At 40.9% G+C, this 22,278-nt stretch overlaps 2 protein-coding genes across 5 annotated transcripts; one reads left to right on the forward strand and one right to left on the reverse strand.

Moving 5' to 3' along the window:
* Positions 1 to 1,254: 1,254 nt before the first annotated feature.
* Positions 1,255 to 21,801, forward strand: LOC134210648 (ranBP-type and C3HC4-type zinc finger-containing protein 1-like). 3 transcript variants are annotated; one of them, XM_062686811.1, is made up of 3 exons: positions 1,255 to 1,623; positions 20,444 to 21,313; positions 21,377 to 21,801. In XM_062686811.1, exons 1-3 carry the CDS (start codon positions 1,615 to 1,617, stop codon positions 21,686 to 21,688), a joined length of 1,191 nt encoding a protein of 396 aa, XP_062542795.1. In that variant the 5' UTR covers positions 1,255 to 1,614; the 3' UTR covers positions 21,689 to 21,801. The 3 variants fall into 3 exon arrangements, with proteins under 3 accessions (XP_062542795.1, XP_062542796.1, XP_062542794.1); XM_062686812.1 differs by lacking the exon at positions 1,255 to 1,623 and adding an exon at positions 3,190 to 3,890; XM_062686810.1 differs by lacking the exon at positions 1,255 to 1,623 and adding an exon at positions 20,232 to 20,374.
* LOC134210647 (zinc finger E-box-binding homeobox 1-like) lies at positions 2,306 to 5,142 on the reverse strand. Of its 2 annotated transcripts, XM_062686808.1 has the most exons (7): positions 4,992 to 5,142; positions 4,798 to 4,940; positions 4,357 to 4,730; positions 4,076 to 4,300; positions 2,881 to 3,087; positions 2,687 to 2,812; positions 2,306 to 2,626 (listed from the first exon to the last, which is right to left on the reverse strand). In XM_062686808.1, exons 2-7 carry the CDS (start codon positions 4,924 to 4,926, stop codon positions 2,392 to 2,394), a joined length of 1,296 nt encoding a protein of 431 aa, XP_062542792.1. In that variant the 5' UTR covers positions 4,927 to 4,940; positions 4,992 to 5,142; the 3' UTR covers positions 2,306 to 2,391. The 2 variants fall into 2 exon arrangements, with proteins under 2 accessions (XP_062542792.1, XP_062542793.1); XM_062686809.1 differs by having other exon boundaries at positions 4,798 to 5,082.
* Positions 21,802 to 22,278: the final 477 nt, after the last annotated feature.

A 22,278-nucleotide genomic window follows, 5' to 3' on the forward strand; every position in this document is an offset into this window, starting at 1 on the left:
GCTACAAGGCCCGCCACGGTTTTAGGGGACGGAAGACAGCCTGGCCATTAGCCCATTCGTCGTTTCAGGTCGGTGTCACCCGGCCTTACTAAGAGAATAGAATAACCAGACTACCAGCCCTCGCGTTTACAATATTTCAATATCCAAATACAAGTCCAATACACGCAACCAGTATGCCATAATCAGGGTCTTACTGGTATCAACCCTGATGTGCCAGTAGCACTCCCTGGGCTTTTGAAGCGGCACACAGTCGCTTTGATAGAGTCTGATTACGGGCACTTGTGGTTTTTTGGGAGGGATTTTAGCAGAGCCCACTGCTAAATCCCACCACGCCCTAAGCAGTTCTCCCTGACTCGCAGACAGCTGGGGAGCGGTCGTCAAGCCCTTGGACATGGTCCCTGCTGCCCCAACATAGTTTGAAAGTGTGACGGTTCCAAACTGTGATCAAAAGTGTGACGTTCAATGGTGCGAATTCTCAATCTCAGTGACTGAAATTTGTTGGATATTGATACCATTGCTTCTTCACACTCACTTCCTAGCAGTGAAAACTGAAAATGGTCAGCAGCAACAATCAAAGATAAAGTAAACAAAAGACCTCTCTTCTCATTGCACACGCAGCCCGCACTGACAGTCTATTCAGTTCACTCGCTGCTGTGTGAATGCGACGGCCCTATATAAATGCATGGGTGAATACTATCACTTGAAAGACAGTGACAGGAAATTTGTGCTGACTGATCATCAGCTTCAGCCCGCTGTTGGCAAACCGAGTTTGCTAAGCTACTCCTGCTTTGTCGTTCTGACTGAAAGGCACCGTCATAGGCAAAGAGGAGCAGTGAAAAATACAAAACAAAAGAATCACTCTCAGCAGGCATTGTTGATAAATTGCACCACTGGTGACGTTATCGATTACAATAGATTTTGGCATCGATAAATGGTCGGGGTTCTGACAAACCGCACCAAGCGGCTTTTTGACTGACTTGTGATATTTTGTTCGTACAAGGAAAACGGAAGGCATTTCATATCAATTAATACGTACATTTGTAGTAGCATATCCTCAGCTATGGATTTAAGGAATATCCGATGGGATTTGCAATCAATTAAATCCGCTGAACGAAAGCTTCAGCAGAAAAAATTGATATTTTTTGTTGGCGCTTGGCTGAACCCCGACCAAATGTCAGACGAAAGCAAACGATGTGAGAACCACGTGCTTTTGTTTTGAACGTTATCGCATTTTGCAATTTCTTGCATTTTCTCCTTCCAAATCATGGCCAGTTGTTGTGCAGTTTTCATAAATATTTCCTCCAGAAAACAATATTATTTAGTGGGATTCGAGAAAAAGAAGTCGGCAAATGTGCACACGCAATAAAAAAGTGTGATTATCGAAGTGCATCGATAATCCATGTTTCAAGGCAGGCTGCAATATTACCACAGAATTCTGCGAACAGCTCTCCGTTTTCGCTCATTTTTCCGCGATCCGATCTTTGCATTGAAATCCTCATATCAAGAGGCTCGAAAGCCTCCTTTCGTGGAAGCGTGAGTATTGGAACCTGTGAGGACCAGAGCTATGCTAGGCGCTCCTTCGCGGATGTCAACTCACCATTTCGTAGCCCTATCATGAAATTGGTGCGTAGAAAAATAAGTTATAGTTAATTTATTCAAACCCTAACTACCCTAAATTACACTGGCCCGTTTGGAGTCATCCAGTGGCAGTTGGTCTTAACATTCGTTTTCTTTTTAGATTCTATAACTATTCATCACGCTCTCCCCCCATATTAGTCATATGTACAATGAATGCTTGACGATTACTATACTAAGGGCCGATTTCTTCACCTCCGCTTAACTCTTAAGCGGTGCTTACCCATACGCTTAAACCTGGTTTAAGGTCTAAGCGAAGGTGAAGAAATCGACCCTAAGTATAGTGAAAGCACAAATCTCGGATACTTTTTCAAAAGGACGTATGTGTTTTTGTAAACAAAGATTCAAACGTCGATTTGTTCAATCTGATGGCACTCCCACGCAAACCATCACCACCAACAGGTAGCCGAAGACTTCCCCTACCTGTCTGTGGTGATGGTTTGCGTGTAAATACTATAAGATTGGACAAATCGACGTTTGAATCTTTGTTTACTAATCATGGGGCCAGCCACCACCATGCGTCATCATCATTTCATGCTTACCGAACAAATCAACCCTCCTCATGATGCATTACCACGACACGGCTCAGAAAAGTTTCATGTACGTTAAGGGTCGCGACCATTTGGCATTTGGTATTCTCAATGTTGATCAAGAAGTAAATTCCAATTGATTCCAATTCAGCTTTTATAATCCAATTTTAAAGCTTAAATTCAGTTAACAATTCCAAAGTTCATAACATGTGTATATTTTTGTTACCTAACTAATAGTTTCTTCATAAGGTTCAACTTTGATCGATTCAGTCTCAAACATAAGAACAACGTCTTCGCCCTGCCCGGTCCAAACCATGTCCTGTTTTCCGTTTAGTTCAAATTGTTCATCAACAATGTCGGTCTGCTTGATCTCGGAAACGCTTTTTTGTTTGCTTTCTGTAATAAGTTCAGAGCAAGAAGGTTTGGGGTCCGCATTCGTCTTGTGACTTCGCTTAGCTTTACTGGAATGGAATTGCTTTATGAAATCAGTCACATCAAGAGTAATGACTAAAGTATTTTACCCAACTGGTTTCATCGTTCCATTGGACATCTGGGTTATGCTACGTGTTTGCTTCCTGCTAACCACTTGACTTGCCTCGCTTTCAGACGGTTGATGATGTGTCTTGGAATGCCAATTCAAGCGGCGTCTGTAGTTGGGAGGGACAACAATAATAGCTATGGATTAAAGTAAAAAAATTATTTGTTCCTTCCTCACCTTGATGAAAATCGCAATTCACAGATCGGGCATTCGTGTTTATTCAAAACGTGGACAGTCAATGTGTGGGTCTGCAATCTACTTTTTAGATGGAATTGTTTGGGACAACGACTGCATTGAAAAGTTGCACTGCCGTTTACCGCAGGAGATTTTTCCTGGCTGTCACGACTTGAGCCATGCGATTCCATATGATTGAGCATGCGTTCACTAGAAATAATAAAAAAAATAAGTAAATTTGTACATAGAGAGGAAAATATCGTCCACACAGCTTTCGTCGCCAGCCAGAAAGTCCATATACCCGATTGATAAATGTGCTGACTAACAAAAATGCCTTGGTACTGTTGTTGTTGATGTTATTGGCTCATACAGTCTGGCTTTTCCTCGTGCTGGCTGTATGCGTTGATAGTACCCATCATGTGTACGTTAGCTGCTGCATAGAAAACTGAGTTTTGCACAACTTGGCAATGTCTGTGTTTATTCATTTTGGTTTTATCGAGCATGCAGATAAAGTTAGGAAAGTTGTATGGAACTGGCAAATACTACATTTAATCAAGTTGTCTAATCTCGATTGCATAATGGGTCATCCATTCTAGGACTAAACAACATTTTCTTCTAATATTCGATATGAAAAATGTCATCAAGATAACTGATACAGTACCAAAGACGAATCCACTTCAAAAAATCACAACGGGGGTTCCTCTACATGTGTACAGTAAATTTTCTATAACTCGAGGAAATTTATAGCTTGTTGCAAATTCTAACAATTCTAATTAGGTTCTTCATCCTTTTTTGTTAAATTTTACCATTATTAAGTAATACCCTCCCTTACTCAAACTTCCCTTGAATACCGAATAAGCAAGAGTTCACTGTATCATTCTTTAAGCTCAGTTACCCGCCTTTTTAGTCTAAAAGAAGCCATTATTGTGTACACACGCGTATTAGAAGTCTTGATTTAATATCAGAAAGGCGCCCAAGAAACCGTCGTTTACCAGGACTGGACCCTATACCAGGTAGGTACAGTGAACATATTTACTACAAAAAGTATCCAATATCTAAACACAATGTAGGGTAAATTAGTCATAGCCATACTCAACAATGAAAAGTCGAATATTTAGTTGATTCATTTTCAAATGCAGTTAGAATGTTGGTCAAGATTGCAAATTAACAGCCTGTCAGACTATTTTTTACCACCTACCGCTTTGAATACAACCTTCCGCAAATATTGCACGCATGTTCCTTCGTCCCATGGATATACTTTTTGTGGGTGAACAGCGATTCTCTGTATTTGTACTCCAGGTCGCACGAATCACATTTGAAACAAGGGGAACCGTCCGGGGATTCAATGTTTCTCTTCGGCGTTTGCACAGCTTTCGGTAGCACTTCCTTGTGATAATGCAGCATGTGGCTCTCCAAGTTATGACTGAAATTTCCCAATTTATCAAATGCAAATCCAATCACTTTGCGCAGGTAACCTACCGCCTTACAAACGATTTATCGCACCGTGGACACTGGTGTTTCTTCGGACCATGAACCCGCATGTGATCGGACAACAGCTTTTTAGATTTGCACTCCCTTCGACATATTTTGCATTGGACTGTCGACCCGTGGTTCCTCATATGTTGGTACAGCTGTTTGAATTCTTCGAACTGCTTTTTGCAAACCTCACACTGAAACTGATCGACGCTCTGCTTATCAGCGGCTTCCTGCTTCTGGTTAACTTCATGCTGAGGTTCAGCTGCCATCAATAGATCTTGAGTTTCATGGCATCGTATTCGGAACTGGTGGAACTCACCTAACTTTCTCCGACATTCAGCGCAAATGTACTGACTCAAGCGGTCATCAGCAGTCACCTTACGATACGATTCAAAGGGTGTTCAATCAAAAACAATAATGAAATTATAAAACGGACTTGCTTACCTCAATCGAGAGATAATCGTTTATCCATTGATGAAGTGCTTCTTCCTTAAATATACTTTCCAGAGATTTCTTGGCCATGCACAATCGACAAATTTGGCCGGCATGTTTGGATCGTTTGGATGGCTTCATCAGTTGTTCAGGTGCTGTCCGTTTCGATTGTTTAATAGAGGTAATAATCTTATTAATTTGAATACCTTTATTGATTGTTTTGATAACAGTTTCGCTCTATCTGCCCAAGAGCCAACATTTCGCGCGTTTGTTTTTATTGTTCTTCTTTGACCTTTGTTTCCGCTTCAAAACCGCGCAGCCGAAATTTTTGAGCTTTTTGAGAGCTTTCTACACGGTTTAACTCATCTACCCAAAATGAAGATCAAACAACTCAAAATTAAGTTCAATAATGGAATTATTGAATAATATTGACCTTCCCGAATAGAAAATACAATATAGAATTGGGTTTTTTAGGGGTATTGAGATTATTACATATCTTAAATCTATTACAGTATTACAGTATACAAATGTATGGCCGGACTACCGGGGTTTCTCTCGTTAATCCGACTGTCAAATCTATACAAATGAACCAAAACAAAATCACAGCACAAATTTGAAAACTGACAGCATAATGTATTTAAATGGGTGTTGATACTTTTTAATCCGGAAAATTCCGAATTAGCGAGATCCGGACTAACGAGTCGTCGGACTAGCGAGGTCCGGATAAGCGGGGGGATACTGTATTTATAAATACTGAGAATAAAGGCTCCCCCAAACCTAAGCGATTTCATCGCCGCGACGGCGACAACTAGTCGCAGCGATTCTATCGTTGGGTCGTTGCAGGCAATGTTCTATTTACGCTTCCATACCAACGGCGACAGAATCGCTGTCGCCAAGTGATAGAATCGCGTCGCTACTGTCGCGTCGCGTGTGTTTGGGGGAACCTTAAATCCAAAATTTCATGAATTTTGGTGCACGAGAACTGTTTTAATTCAATTTCGAAAAACCTAATAATTTCGCGTATTGAACACCCCTACACAGCAAAAAAAGTTGTTGAATATCGAAATCGCTGCAACCAGTTGAATCCATCGATGGAGCGATCGCTTGTTGAATATTACATTGCACGATGTACACACTTAATTTTATTCACCGGGCTCGGTTATCAGATTACCGATTTCTCAACAGCTGAGCTCTCGGTACCCACCTCAGTAAAATAGTTTAAATGAGTCTGTTCACAAATTACGTAACGCAAAAATCCGAGTTTTTGACCCCCTCCCTCCCCCTCGTAACAAAAAGTAACATTTTTTGTACCCCCTCCCTCCCCCATGTAACGCGTAACTGTGAAAATTTTAAAGAGAGATTTTTTTACCTTCTCTGAAGCATTTGAGTTTTGGTATTTTTTAAACACTGTTAGAATAGGGACGGCACATGATTAAAAATCAAGGATATAAAGAATGCAGCTAGTAAAAACGAAAATAGAATTTGCGATCATAACCATTCACATAGTTTTGCGGAACTGTGGTGTCGAGAAATACAATATTCGCTTGGTATTTTTACGCATATCAGTCCCGCTATGTCAGCATGCTTGATTTCGATAATGACTAATATACGATAACGATAAACAGCAATTACTTCAATCCGTGATTAACAAAAAGACATTCAAATAAATTTTTATTCGCGTTATGCGTAACATTTGGTAATACCCCTCCCCTCCCCCACCTTTTAGTGTAACAAAGTATAACGCAAGTTGGACCTCCCCCCTCCCCCCAGAAGGGTTACGTAATTTGTGAACAGACCCAAATAATAACCGAGAACTCGGTTCTGAGCGCCGGACGATGAAATGTCAATTATTACTGAACACTCGGTTAAACACTACCGAGTGATCCGCAAAAAATAGTGCGGATTTCGGTAATAAAAAAATACCGATTGATTTGTTTTTGGATATTCCTGTTCTTTTGTTTCGATAATAGAAATGATCAAAAAATAAAATAAAATTATTATATTTTTCTGTTTTATTTCCCATCGTTTCTATAATATTTATAATAAATATAACTCGTTCAAGTTGAAAAACCGAATGGGTGATCAGCCTGGTGATCAGCGAAGTTGGAATTTTGCCGCAATCCACACGTACCTGAGTTCACTAATGGTGCGCTGCATAGCGCTTCGTCGAAATTGATTAGCGAATTTCTAACAAAGTGCGGATTCCGACAAAATCCAACTTCGCTTTTATCCCATTCCGCTAAACCATCATACATCACTATGTCCTATCGCGAAGAGAAATGGCGTGGGAACGCTGACTGCATTTGTCTGGAATTCGAGAATATTAATTTTTAAATTAGCAAAAAAGTTTGAACTTCCATGAACCACGATTAAATCTATATCCACTTATATTTTTATATCTATACGTAATGCGCCTTTTAAAAAATATAAAACAAAATAGAACGAATCACTTCTTCAAACCTTCCTCGAATATTTGCAAGTTTTACTTTACAAATATGGCGTCAGAGAGGCACGTGATCTCTACTGAGAGCTCAGTAATTACTCTACCGGGTACTCGGTGAAACGTTTTGAGTTTTACTGAACGATCGGTAGTTTTTTGACAAGTACAGAAAGTTATCTCAGAACAGAGTTGTTCGATTATTTATACCGTGGACCCCCGGTAATATGACCATTTTTAATCTGAACACTTTTTAATTTGAACCCCGTTGGTTTGAACATAGTTCAAATTAAAAATTGATCAAACGTCATTTACCACGTGGAATCGAGAGAAGAAAAATGGAACATCGTGAAATGGAACGCAGAATCAAAACAAACCAGCAAAGAGAGCAGCCAGAAACCAGTTTTTTTATGCTTATAGAGTAACCAGAAGCTCAAATTAAAAATGAACCCCGTTAATTTGAATGAGGTACCGTTCAAATTATCGGGGGTCCACGGTAATTCCGAAAACCAGTATTTTATCCTGAATTACTGAAAGATCAGTAAAAATAATTACAGAAACCAGTAAATTTACTTCAAATAACCGAACTCCCGGTTCCTTTTTTTTTTCGAATTAAATCAGTAAATAATATTACCGAGCAGGAAATCTGAATTTAATAGCCTATTCCGATTGGGCTATTTATGACTTTGTTAAGTGAGAGGGTATCCAATTATTACGAGGTGTTCAGACTGCAGCAAGATAATATATCTTGACGTTTCCATGTTTCCTCATTTGCACGCTAATACAGGGTTGAATTCAAGGAGAGTTTTAAAATTTAATTTGCGAAATCAAGCATTTGTGTGGCGACAATCGAACATTTTTTTCTGAACAAAGTTTCTACGAAAAAAAATATTAAAATAGTATACGAGAAAGGCAAAAAATATGAAAAGGGATTTTCGAAGAATATTTGAAGCTTCTTCTTCTTTTTCTTCTTATTGGCATTACATCCCCACACTGGGACAGAGCCACCTCGCAGCTTAGTGTTCATTAAGCACTTCCACAGTTATTAACTGCGAGGTTTCTAAGCCAAGTTACCATTTTTGCATTCGTATATCATGAGGCTAACACGATGATACTTTTATGCCCAGGGAAGTCGAAACAATTTCCAATCCGAAAATTGTCTAGACTGGCACCGGGAATCGAACCCAGCCACCCTCAGCATGGTCTTGCTTTGTAGCTGCGCGTCTTACCGCACGGCTAAGGAGGGCCCCATATTTGAAGCTCTCATTAAGGATAATGAGCGAAGCTACATTCATTAGTTGGGTGCGCCGTTCTTCGGGGAATCAGACTATTCCTCAATTTATTTTTAAGTTTAAAAAGTATTTTGATTCTGTACTATGATCGAACGGAGATTTGATAGAAAAATTTAGATACTTTTGGGAATTCTCACAAATAAATAAAAAAAGGACGATTGGACCAATTTTCAAGAAATATTATCGAACCAAAAAGTATTTCCACCAGTATCTCCATGTATGAAGGGCAACTCAGCAATTTATTTTTTTTTCAAAAATGGAAACTGAACCATTGCGTTCTACTCGACAATCAATGATACAGCTTCTAACAAAATCGAATCGTGTGAATGTGATATAATTTAAACTGGATTTTGGATGAATTAATGCATTACCAATCCATGTTTTATTTAAGGTTATTCTACTTTATATATACATCCCATTCAAATCGTACAGTTGTCCCACGTGGAAAATGTTGAAAACCAAAGTATATTAAGCCATTCAAGGAGCAGAATTGAAACAATTTATGAAATCATGTTTATTCATCAAATATATTCGTTTTACAACCATTCCTACGTTTTAAATTGTCTTCCGCATTGGTCCTTGAACTTTGAAAATTTATTCGATTTGTTCTGTTAAATCTAGGTTTAAGTTAAATACTTCATGTTAATTCTAGAGAGGATCTGTTTTTTAAACAATTCATGTTGAATAAGTGGAGAATAAATAATTATCATCATTATTTTTCATCATATAAAATGCTTTCCACAAAACCATCACAATCCGAGTTATTCTTCAGCGCTCAGAAGATTTCCATCTAACATGCATTCGACCCTGCTGCGACAGAAAGAGCATGACTGTCAACTACTAGACGAAATGAAAACAGAGAGAATTTTCTCTCTTTCAAAGAGGGCCTCCCGCTTGTCAGTTTTGTTTTGTTGAATTTCTCCCTGCATCCCAGTTAGAACGAAAGCTCTCTCGTAATAATTGTTCGTAATAAATTCTTTTTAGCGGGTATCTTTTGACAGCGCAAAATGTATGGAATATTACGTAAATAATGACATCATAAAGCGTATTTACCCTGAAACGCCAATTATTATGTCATTAATGGCGTAATCTGAATAGGCTATAAGTGTGTACTTGAGAGCTTGCTGTGTAATAAACAAGAGCGGTGTAATTTCTTACGATGTAATATATACAATGATGTAATCTATGCGATGTAAATGAATGTGATGTAAAACTGTCGTAATGCGTCGTGCTGAATAAATTTATTTTGGTGAATTAATTTTCTTAGCATGGTATTTTCGGTTCTTTTTTATTTATTTTCATTGAATTTCCATAAAATGTTATTGTTCTCATATTTATTTTATCTATTGCATAGAAATTAAACCAGAATAATAAATATAATACAGATCGGGATTTTTCAAGGGGAGGGACGCTGAGCACAATGTTCCAAGCACACATTTTATAGATTTTATTCGCAAGTGTGGCACGGTGTGGCACACTCTGCGGCACATTTTTGACATTAAGTGATCAGAGTAAAAAATTCCGGCAACCTTGCCAAATTTTGTGTTGACTTATGAACGAATGCAGCGTGACGTCATCTGACATCATATTAGGACAATATTTACATGTTTCCGGCCGCGACCGAGTTCATGTGGGGGCAATGTTTACATTTTTTATATGAAGTTTTGGGGACAAAATAATAAAATAAAAGAAAATAAAAGATTTAGTGTAGATCTTTATGTGCTTCCCGGAGAGGCTGTTTGAAAATCATAAACTAGTAGTCGATAATCATTGATTATCTTGAAAGAAAGTCGTTGTTTATCAAAAGTACATTGCTTTTGCTCAACAAACTGCCATCCACAAAGTACGTCACGCTTTTACGGTTCCGAGCAACGTGACGATTCCGAGGACGATTCATACAAAAATTTAAGAGGCTCTATACAAAAAGTGTGTCGAAGGGGCAGATGGGTTGAAAATAACCGATTTTTGCGTAACGTACTCTGTGGATCTTCCCCAATAGGAAACGTAAAATTAGTGTATTGAAGAATCCCTTGCTTTAATAACTGCCATCTTTTGAACCATCTATTCTATATTTTGATCCCCACCGAATCATCGGGATATACTGCAACCGATGCGAATGAATGAACCGCGGTGAACTTCAATGATTTCGATTTTTTCTCATCACAGCAAGAGGCAAAAACGATGTTGGGAAGAATGCCATTGTCTCGCGCGGTATCGCCTAAAGGTAGCCTCACACCTCGGGAATTTGGTTCGCGGAATTTTTACCCATGCATTTTTACATATGCGATGTTTTCGGGATTTGGGCACGGAAAATCAAAATTCCGGCCCCATTTAAAATACACGGGGGCAAAAATCCGGCGGAAAATTTTCCCGAGGTGTAAGGCAGCCTTAATGGATGGCATGCGTTTCACTCTGCTGATGTTTACAGTTGCTAGTGTTGCCAGATATTTCTGACTGTCAATATGACAATGTGTCATACTTAAGGTGAGGCACAAGTTATGGCACACTGTGGCACACAGAGTCACAAGGAATGCTATGAACACAAATTGAAGTGTGCTCAGCGACCCACCCCATGGGATTTTTATACATCCGGCACAGTGCAATTCAGCAGATTTTCTTAGAATGCTTGAGTTCACTGACCATTGACCAATAACACACCGGTGACAATATTCGCCGACTCTACTTTGATTCTATGTCCTGACCTGATCGGTCTATCCGCAACTCTTAAATGTCATGGCAATGCCAGCTATGGCAGAGAGTATTCGTGAACATCCGGCGAGAGGTGAGGGGCTTCCCCAAGTAACACCAAGCATTACAATATTGCACATATATCAATCATAAACCGGCATTCAAAATGCTAATTGCATTAAATTAGTTTTAACGATGTGAAGTTGCATTTATTTATCAGCTGTCAGACAACGATATTCTAAATCAGCATTACGAATGCAGCGATGCATTACTTATGCTTTATTTCAACATGTGAAAGTAATGAACCACTAATTCGGTCTTATAAGTGCCCTTTTCCACTTTAAGTCAGCTTTTAGGGCTATATTTTTTACAAGTATATATAGCTTCATGGTTACTTGGGTCTCACTCGAAACTCGCAGGTTTCAGATGAGTTACCACTGGGAAAAACTACATAGCCGAGCAGCTCGGAAGTCGGTGTCCTTGGACGACGTCAAAGCCTGAAAACGAGAAAAAAAGTTCAGTAGGGCTAGTGATGAGCGATTATAGATGTTTAGGTTCCGAAGAACATCTTTCTGGGGATTCCGAAAGGCAACTTTCTGGAATTTTGAAAGGCACATCCTTCACTCTGATTTTTTTTAAACTAAATAGATTTAAAGTCATGCTAATTGACTATTCGCCTGGTTGACCCCAACTTCGTTTAAATGCCAACAAATCTGACTTAGTATAACTTGGATTTATACGAACCATAGTATAAGTTATCGAAAAACCAAAATAGCATAGCAACTGCTGGCGCCTCCAGTTGAAATATTTCAATTTTGTTTTGTTTTTTTATTAATATGAATGACGAAAAACAATTGTAGACACCATTTATTATTTGTTTATTCAAATATTTGTTTAAATTTTTCCTGATCTTAATGCATAGACGTTATACTGTTTGTATATAAACTACATAGTTGGGTTACGATAGATGAGTGCTTCCTAATCCTTGATAGGGAAAAAGGCAGTGACCCTTTCACCTGAATTTACTGAATGGTCCTCGAGGATATAGTTGCCCATTAGCCGGGCCTGGTGTTTGTAGGTAATAAATATGTTGACCAGCTGGCCATGAATCAGCAGGTGCTTGTTTAGGTAATCTGCAAGTGTGAATTGCCTTGCCATCGCCGGTTTCTGCCTTCCGAATTTCAGTATCAAGCAAACACTATTTGATGTTGGGGAAAACTTGAATCATATGTTGCATTCTGGCGCTCATGCAGGTCCGGTGGTATGATCCGTTCTCCGGTGATTGACGGTGGCTGCCAGTAAAGTTAAAGTGCTAAAAATATCCGTACTTCCAAGATGTGGAAGTGCAAAACTCCTGCGTTTCGCGTGACATTCCCTACAGCATGTCGGCTGTGTCCATGAACAAGAAAAGCTTTGTCCAGAAGCACCAAAGTTTTGGCCGACCGAAACATGATCACTCTGATGATCACCACTGCGGAATAAGTTATGCTGCAAAATGAGAAATATATCAAAATATTTATAACGACTGAGTTCATCTTAATTAAATATATACTTACATTTTTATCTGCAACATTATGGCTCAGTTAAAATAACTAAAATAATAATTGAAAATTTTCGCTCTGTTACCAAACTGGTTATGCTGAATTGCGGTGCCATCTTGTTCAACATAATCAATGCAAGAAGTAAATAAATCAACGCTATACTATCATAGTATACATTATTATTATCCGTAGTATACTATTTAAACTATGATTCGTATAACTTTCAAAAATTCCAAAAATGTATAACTTTAAATCTATTTTAAATTTATTTTATTTCTGAGTGTTCTGTAATTTCGATAGAAATTCTGCTGAATTCGGCAAAGCATCCTGAGATTCTGAGAAGAATCCTGGGATTTTGAAACGAATCCCTCTTGGATTTAGAATGCAATCCTTCTGAGGTTTAAAAAGGTATACTCCTGAAATTCGGAAAGATATCCTCAGGATTCCAAAGAGAATCATTCTGTTATTCCAAAGGGCATCCTTCTAAGCATTCCGGATTCGAAGGAACCGCACTGTGCCACCAAAGTACTCTTTAATGGGTGAAAAAGTACCCATTATGAAGTTAAATAGTTCAACTCATTAAAAGAGTAAACAGCGTTTACTCATTAATGGGTAAACTGCTTGTACGTCAGATTAGGGGGTGATTTTTACCCATTATCTGAAAATAGTTTTATCAGATAATGTGTAAAAATCACTCTTTATTATTCTAATAATGCATTTTCGGGAATTTTGAAACTAATCAAGTTACCGGTAGACATTTTCATCAATAGTAAACTAAAATAGAGTATTATTTATTCAATGAACGTAAATGCACATAAAAACTTTACACAAATCACGAGTGGTTCCGGTGACTCCAAACTTTCTATTCTATATTCGTAGTCTTCTGATTAAAACGACTGATATGCATGATCAGATCGCTTCCGTCGACGGAATCCACAGGTTATAAAATACTGAAGTACGGGCTTTGTAGTTTTCGGCAAAACAGGATCAGCGTAGCTCTAACCGAGTCTTCATCTTATGACTGCATTCTGCACCGAACTGCGGAGCACCATTTTTAGCAGCTGCACCCGGATCCAATGCCGGAATCGAAAGCATTCCTTAATAAAGCCAACCGTCTTCGGCTTATCGATATCCGGTACATCACCTGCAGCTGGCTTCGAAAACAACGCTGGAATTGGAGCCAGCAACCGTCTTCCGCTTTCCAATCTCCGGAACACCAGCAGCGCTGCCTCAGGAATCAGTACCAAAATCGAAGGTTCGCTGAAGACGAGTTGATTGCCGATAAAATTCTCGATCGTTGGGCTAAAATACACGTAATTTATCGGATATTTATTAGAAATAACAGTAATTAAAGTAAGAATTCTTATACCTCTTCGGTCATCTTTGCTTGTTTGTTCATAAATTTCAACTTTATTTTCACTCTTTAATGAGTAGAAACATGGAACTTGAAAATGGGCACAAATTACACATTATCAAAAAATTATAAGTACTCATTATGTTGACAGTTTCATATATCGAAAAATAATGGGTGGATTTTACTCTTTAAAGAGTATTGCTGAGTTTACAGTGCGTAGTGATATTTCAAAGGGAGTTCTTATGGGATTCAGAAGGGAGTCTTTATGGGATTTTGAAGGGGATGCAAATGAGATTCCAGAGGGAGTCCTTATTGTTGGCGGACAAGTGTAGCAGTGGGACAACAGTTTTCCTTCGGGAAATAACACACGCGATTTTAGTGTGAAAGAGTTAACAGGCTTTGAAAGAAAACTTTATTGATGACTGTAACGTTACACTGTCGAGTATAAACTAAAAATAAAAATTGCCGCCCGAATCTGGTGACAGCATCAGTGGTGGTGACTGACGAGGTGTTGCACGACACAGCCTCGTTCATTCACTCGTGACGTATGGGTTGTGCATGATGACGTTTGGGGATTGCACTTTCTTCCACACTCCTCCTCAATCTCCAATTCGTCTAGCTCCATGATCTTCAGCTCTCAGCGAACGATGCATCCGTGGAATATCGTTACGAACTTGTTCACACTTACAAACTTCCGACTTTCTCTTTGGTGGATCCTCCTTGGTGATGTTAGCGATAGAAATTGATTTCAGTCTTCCATCCCTTTCCAGCACATGTCGATTCTGTTTCACATCGCTATACATTTTCGCTTCAACTTTCTTCACGAACAATTTCTTATCTGGGTTTTCTGTAGAACGAACAGTCATCGGCTCATTAACGGCATAGAAAGCGATTCCGACAACGTAATCCGACATCTTGTTAGGCATCATACCCCGTGTAGACCGGATAGGCAACTGTTTCTGCGGACTCGCTTCGACGTGCTCCTCCTGAACTACTATATCGTTGAACCCCTTGAATTCGTCACTTGAATTGGCGTCCGTAAATTCGTCGTCCGACGTCGCCAACTCCTCCTGTTTCTTAAAACATTTTCGACTTAGGCGCTTATTCTTCTGAATGTGCGAGATCTCAATCTGTGATGAGCCGTTATTCCACTCAATAAATGATGCGTCTCTGCTAACGGTGATAGTGTCCGTGGCCAGATCCAGGAACCGATAGCCTTTCTTGTCCTCAGCATATCCAACAAAAGTCAACTTTCTCGATTTGGGATCCAACTTTCGCCGATGTGCATCTGGTATGTGGACGTAAGCAACACTACCAAATACACGCAACCGATCCAGCGCCGGCTTCGTACCATACCATCTTTCGTACGGTGTTCCTTCGATCACACGAGACGGCAACCGGTTCTGTAGGAATGCTGCCGTACGAATGGCTTCGCCCCAGTACTTTTTCTCCATCCCCGCATCTAGGAGCATGCATGAGGCCATCTCTTGGAGAGAACGATTTTTGCGCTCTGCTAATCCATTGGATTGAGGCGAATAAGCGGTGGTACACTGGGCAACAATGCCCTCTTTCGCATAAAAGTTTTGTAAATCATTGTTTATATACTCACCGCCACCGTCCGATCGGATAATCTTTGGCTTTCTTCCAAAGTAGTTTTGGCAGAAGTAGACAAAATCCTTCACTTTGTCTTTGGCCTGCGACTTTTCTTTCAGCAGATAGATGATAGTGAACCGACTATAGTCGTCGATCAGGCTCAGAAAATACCGATTTCCACTCGGCGTGACACTGCTGAAAGGCCCACACAAGTCAGTGTGTATGAGATCCAAAATTTGCTTCGTTTTTCTGTCCACTACACTTGGAAACGGCTTCCGAGCCATTTTCCCTTCGAGGCAAGTTTCGCATACTTCCTCTCTTCCACAGTCCGTTACAACAATACCACTTCCGAGTTTGTCTGTAATCACTTTGTTCACTGCGTCTAGGTCCCGGTGGCCAAAACGCCGGTGCCACAAGTGTCGGCACATTTGTGTGTGGCAGTCCCCGACTGACTGCATCGCTCGTTCCACCACTTTCAACCCGTATAATGCTCCGGAACGTACACCCACGGCGACGACGCTACCCGAACTGTTCACAATATCACAACCGTCATTCGCGAACCGCACTATGAATCCTTTACTTGCCATTTTGCCGACAGACAACAGACTGCCATCCAACTCAGGTACAAACAGTACATCAGTGATTCGGATTTCAACTTGCTTCCCATCACTATCAACGCCCATGAGTACACCTTCACCATTTCCGGCCGTTTTTGTTTTGTTTCCGTTAGCTAACACGACATCTGCTCCAGCGCATTCCACCAGCGAGGTGAAGAAACTTTTGTCACTGGTCATATGACAGGACGCACCACTGTCTAGAATCCACGCATTTTGCGCAGCATGTCCCGCGACAAAACATAACGGTTCACTCGACCTTTGCACCTGTTTTGCTTTCTGCGGGGGCCGCTTACCCACCGACTCCGACTCACTGTCACTCTGTTGTGTGGCCAGAAATTTGCGGCAGAATTTCTTAATGTGTCCCGGTTTCTGGCAATAAAAACACACTTTTCCATTATCACGTTTTGTGTTCGATTTCATAGCCTTTTCCACTACTGCTCCATCGACCGACCGATCAACGCGACGCTGGTACGTATCCAGCAACTTTGATTTAACCAGTTCAAGCGTAATGTCCACGTCCGCGCTGACTTTCCAATGCCATCACAAGGCTGTCAAAACTATCCGGCAAGCTTCTCAGGATCATTGCTACCTTCAGCGTATCATCGAGCTTCTGACCTACATTCTCCAGGCGCTCAAAAAGCTCATCCAACACAACGAGATGTTTTTCCATATCTCCACCTTCAATGAGATTTAACGAACATAACCTCTTCAAAAGAGACACTCGCGACGTCATATTCGGCTTTTCGTGGTATCGCTTTAACGACTCCCACACTTCTTTCGCACTTTCCTTGTTCCTGATGATGCTGTACTGCGACTCTTCTAAACATAATCCAATAGTCGCCATAGCACGCTGATCATCACGATTCCAGTCATCATCATCAACGTCTTCCGGCTGCTCTTCACAGACCACTCGCCACAGTTCTTCACGAATCAACAACATACGCATTCGAAAGCTCCACGACTGCCAATTGTCGTTATTGAGTCGCACGAACGAGAGCTTCGAGATGTCAGCCATTTTACTTTCCCTTACCGCACTGTACCAAAGTCGCCAAGCACCAACCGAAACGCGCAACCGTGCTACAAAAAATCTTCCGACGAAAAACACTACCACTTTAGAAAAAGTATCACTTTTCTAAACTTCCACTGGAGCCCATAACCTGTTGGCGGACAAGTGTAGCAGTGGGACAACAGTTTTCCTTCGGGAAATAACACACGCGATTTTAGTGTGAAAGAGTTAACAGGCTTTGAAAGAAAACTTTATTGATGACTGTAACGTTACACTGTCGAGTATAAACTAAAAATAAAAATTGCCGCCCGAATCTGGTGACAGCATCAGTGGTGGTGACTGACGAGGTGTTGCACGACACAGCCTCGTTCATTCACTCGTGACGTATGGGTTGTGCATGATGACGTTTGGGGATTGCACTTTCTTCCACACTTATGGGACTCGGAAGGAAGTCTTTATGGGATTTTATGGGAATCTTCATTGATTCCAAATCGAATTCTTTTGCAATTTCGATGCGAATCGTTTTGAGAATACGAAATGATTTTATTGGAAATCCGAGGGGAATCCTTTTGGAATTCGAGGAAAAGCCTTAAACGTTTTCTAAAGGAATAGAGGCATTCCAAATGAAATCGTTTCTGGATAACAAAAAAACCTTTGGTGATTCCAAAGAAAAGCTTTCCGGGATCCGAGAAAAATCCATTAGCATTCTAAAAAGGAATTCTTTGGGAGCCCCAGAAGGATTCCCTTTGGATTCCAAAGAGAATTGTTTTGAGACTTTGAAGGGAATCTTTTTTTTCAAGAGGGATTTCCTTCCGAATCCCAGGATTTTCACGTCTTTCGACGTGTCAAACTTCATGATTTTGCAAAACAAGTTCATAGAAATGTGTTCTGAAAGTATTTGGTCCATCTGGTCACATTCCGGGATGCCCTGGAATGCTGGTTCCCCGGGGCAAGTGGCCACTTTTTGATCATTACTGAAACCTGGCTTGCGACATGTCAAACTTCATGATTTTGCAAAACAAGCTCGGCGAAAAGTGTTCTAAGGGTATTTTGTCCATCTTGTCACATTCCGGGATGCCCTGGAATGCTGGTTCCCTGGAAGGAGTGACCACTTTTTGATCATTACTGAAACCTTGCTTGCGACGAATCAAACTTCATGATTTTGCAAAACAAGTTCATAGAAATGTGTTCTGAGGGTATTTGGTCCATCTGGTCACATTCCGGGATGCCCTGGAATGATGGTTCCCGGGGGAAGTGGCCACTTTTTGATCATTACTGAAACCTGGCTTGCGACGAATCAAACTTCATGATTTTGCAAAACAAGCTCGGCGGAAAGTGTCCCAAGGGTATTTTGTCCATTTGGTCACATTCCGGGATGCCCTGGAATGCTGGTTCCCTGGAAGGAGTGGCCACTTTTTGATCATTACTGAAACCTGGCTTGCGACGAATCAAACTTCATGATTTTGCAAAACAAGCTCGGCGGAAAGTGTCCCAAGGGTATTTTGTCCATTTGGTCACATTCCGAGATGCCCTGGAATGCTGGTTCCCTGGAAGGAGTGGCCACTTTTTGATCATTACTGAAACCAATTTTGCCAAATTATAAGAGAACCCTCTCATATATTTGAACACTTGAATGGTATCAACATCAAGTCAGAAGGTATTTTACTATGCGGGATGGTAGTTCGAAATCCGAACTACCTACATCGCTGTAGTAAATAAATACTCTGCAGAGTGGAAATACAGTCGGGATTCGCTGGTTGGGATCTTAATACTTGGGTCACTTTTTAGTTGGGCCTCCGCTGGTTGGGCCATGGCCCAACTAAAAAGCAACCGTACGTCAAAATTCAATGTAAACACGGAAAACCGGATTGAGCGTCACTGGACATCATTTGTGATGTTCAAGTCGAAATACACGTGTTCAAATGGCCAACTAAAAAACCGAATTCGTTAGTTGGGCCGAGGTCGTGGCCCAACCAACGAATCGGGACTGTACTGCCAAAAATGTACCCAAAAATGCCAAAGGGTTTTGCCCCGGGGTGCATAGTACTAGAAATACTACAATAAGAGATCGGCGAAGACGCCATCTTGTTTCCAATCAAACCGTCGAAAGCGGTTCCAATTCGACTTGTTTACATTTTGCATCCATATAAGAAGCAAGCAAAAAGTTCAAGTGGTGCCAGTCTTATTTTTACGATATCATGCATTTTCATACGTTGCCATTTCGACAGTTTTTCACTCCGCCGGTCTCTGGTTATAGGGTTGCTACATAGTACCCACACTGAAAACCAAAACTACCCAAAAGTGGGTTGTTTGCACTCAAAACCGTGGTTTGGGCCAATAACCCAAATTTGAGTAAAATGACTTTTCTGGCACTAGGTAGTTTGCCTTTAATCCCATGTAAACAATTTACCCAAAGCTGAGTTTAATTTATCCAAAGCGGACCTTGATCAACCCAAAATAGAGAATATTGAATTTACTCAAATTTGGGTTATTGGGCTGAGCAACCTCGGTGAGGTGTTTGCATCTTGCTCTAGTTTTGATAGCAATCATGGGAAAGAAAGGGAAAACTACCCAAATTTGGGTAAATTTTTTCTGCGATATTCTCAATTAGGGTCTCGCCGACATTTCTCACCAACACGAACGCAGGTTCGTGGTTGCAAACAATCCCATTTGATTTTGCCGTGACAGCTGCTCGTGGTTGCAAACAAACCGAGTAAAAGTGTGAGTGAAACGTGCGTGTACGTACACGATCGCTGAAAGCCTAATAGTGCGTATATTGAACTCAAAGTTTGGGTTGATTTATCTGTCCGTGCAGTTTCCCCTATCACAACGATGAATCGATAAAAAGAAGTAATCGATTTATCTGCGACATCTCTATCGAGAATTGTCACTCTCTCTGCTGAAGTTTTTCCGTTTTTCCGGTTTTTCCTAAAAAGAAGTGTTCCAGTAAATTTATTGCTAAATTTTAAAATTCATTTGGCAAAGCTATCTACATTTCTATGGCAAATCCCGAAATATGAAAAGAAGTAATCTCTGCATTACAAAAATGACCTCTCAAGCAGTAAAATCGACTGAATCTCATCCGAAACTTGTATACATTTTTCCGCTAACGTCTAATAAACTTTTGCAGAAAAGACCCAACACCGCTGCATCGAATCTGGATCTGGAAATTCCCGGCTGTTCGTACGCCGTTGTGCCCACGACACTGGACGGTCAGTACCAGCAGCTGGTGGAAATGACTAAACAGGACATTGTTCTCAACACCGAACCAACTTTATGCTACCTTTGCGATGCAACTACATCCGTCGGATTGGGCGTGATCCTTGCCGACTGTCTGCACACATTCTGCAAGGGATGCCTAACGGGCTCACTCCTACAAGCGGACACCGTCCGTTGTCCGTATCCCGGTGGCCGATACGAGTGCGTGGGCAACTTGGAGGACCGAGAACTAGTTGCACTGCTCAGTCCGAATGATTATCGAGCTTTGATGGAACGGCAGATTGCGGCGATCCTCGAACCTTCGGGAACATCAGCGGAGGTGAAGAAAAGTGCATCTGTACTGGCGAGTGATCTCGATCTGTTAGTGGTGATGACCGATGCCAGCGTGGTTCCAAACCCGGAATCGTTCGAGTGCCCGATTTGCTTCGTTCCGTACCAACCATATGAGGGGGTAATCCTGCGCGATTGCTTCCATTGCTTCTGCCGAGATTGTTTGGTCGGTTCCATTAAACATGCGGACGATGTGGTCGTCAAGTGTCCCTTCAAGGACAACGATAGTAACTGCGAGAGCCTTATCCAAGATCGAGAGATTAGGTCGCTGCTCAGTGACGAAGAGTATAACGCCTATTTGGGGAAGTCGCTACAGAAAGCGGAGAGCTCGGCCGGAAAATCCGCTTTTCACTGTAAGACACCGGATTGCATCGGATGGTGTCTGGTGGAAGAAGATGCGCCCTGGTTCGATTGTCCTGTTTGCCAGGCGAACAATTGCTTACGATGCAAGGTTTGAAAATAGCGTCCCATTTAATGTTTTGGGAATAATAATTTTGTACTTTTTCCTCACCAGGCTCTGCATGTCGGCATGGACTGTGAGGAGTATCAGGACCGGCTGAGCGGCAACTTTGAGAATCGTCGCTCGGAACGGGCCATGCAGAGTTTGGTGGCAACGGGGGAGGGCATGCTCTGCCCCAAGTGCAAAATTATGCTAACCAAGATCGCAGGCTGTGACTTTATCAAGTGCAGTGTGTGTAAAACCGAAGTATGTTGGGCTACCCGGGGATTTCGATGGGGACCGGCTGGACCTGGCGACAATAGTGGTGGTTGTCGTTGCAAAGTCAACGGCATAATGTGCCACCCAAGTTGCAAAAACTGTCACTAAGCAATATTCTTAAATCGTTTTTTATTCTGGATTCTATGTGGTAATCGGTGTACTTATCGTATGACCTTACAACAATTAGTATAATACATGGTTCATCATTTTATTTTAAACTAGCAGACCCGTTTCGCCTAAAATTGATTTATTCTCTGGTTAGCTCTCGCGTTATGCAGAAATTTATGCTTAATTTATATGGGAGCCCCCTTTTCCAAAGAGGGGAGGGGTCTCGAACCATCTTAGGAACCTTCACCGGCCTAAAAAACCTTTGCATACATATTTTCACGCTAATCGGTTTAGTAGTTTCCGAGTGTATAAGGTTCAGACAGACAGAAATTCATTTTTATGTATATAGAAGAAGAAGAATAACATTATCAGACTGTGACTTGTGCCTTTACTTACTATTCGGTTCCAAGCCATACGGGGGGAATCATGAACTTTACAGATGGACCACAAATGTTCGTATACCAGGGATTGAATTCAAAGCAAAATGAAAAAAAAAAATCTGAAGGGTTATGTACAAGACACGACCGCCCAACGTTATCATAAAATGGATTTATCATTTCAAGCTCTATCTGGTAAAAGGGCGAATGTCG

Source organism: Armigeres subalbatus, chromosome 2 (genome assembly GCF_024139115.2).
Source record: "Armigeres subalbatus isolate Guangzhou_Male chromosome 2, GZ_Asu_2, whole genome shotgun sequence".
Lineage (NCBI taxonomy): Eukaryota > Metazoa > Arthropoda > Insecta > Diptera > Culicidae > Armigeres > Armigeres subalbatus.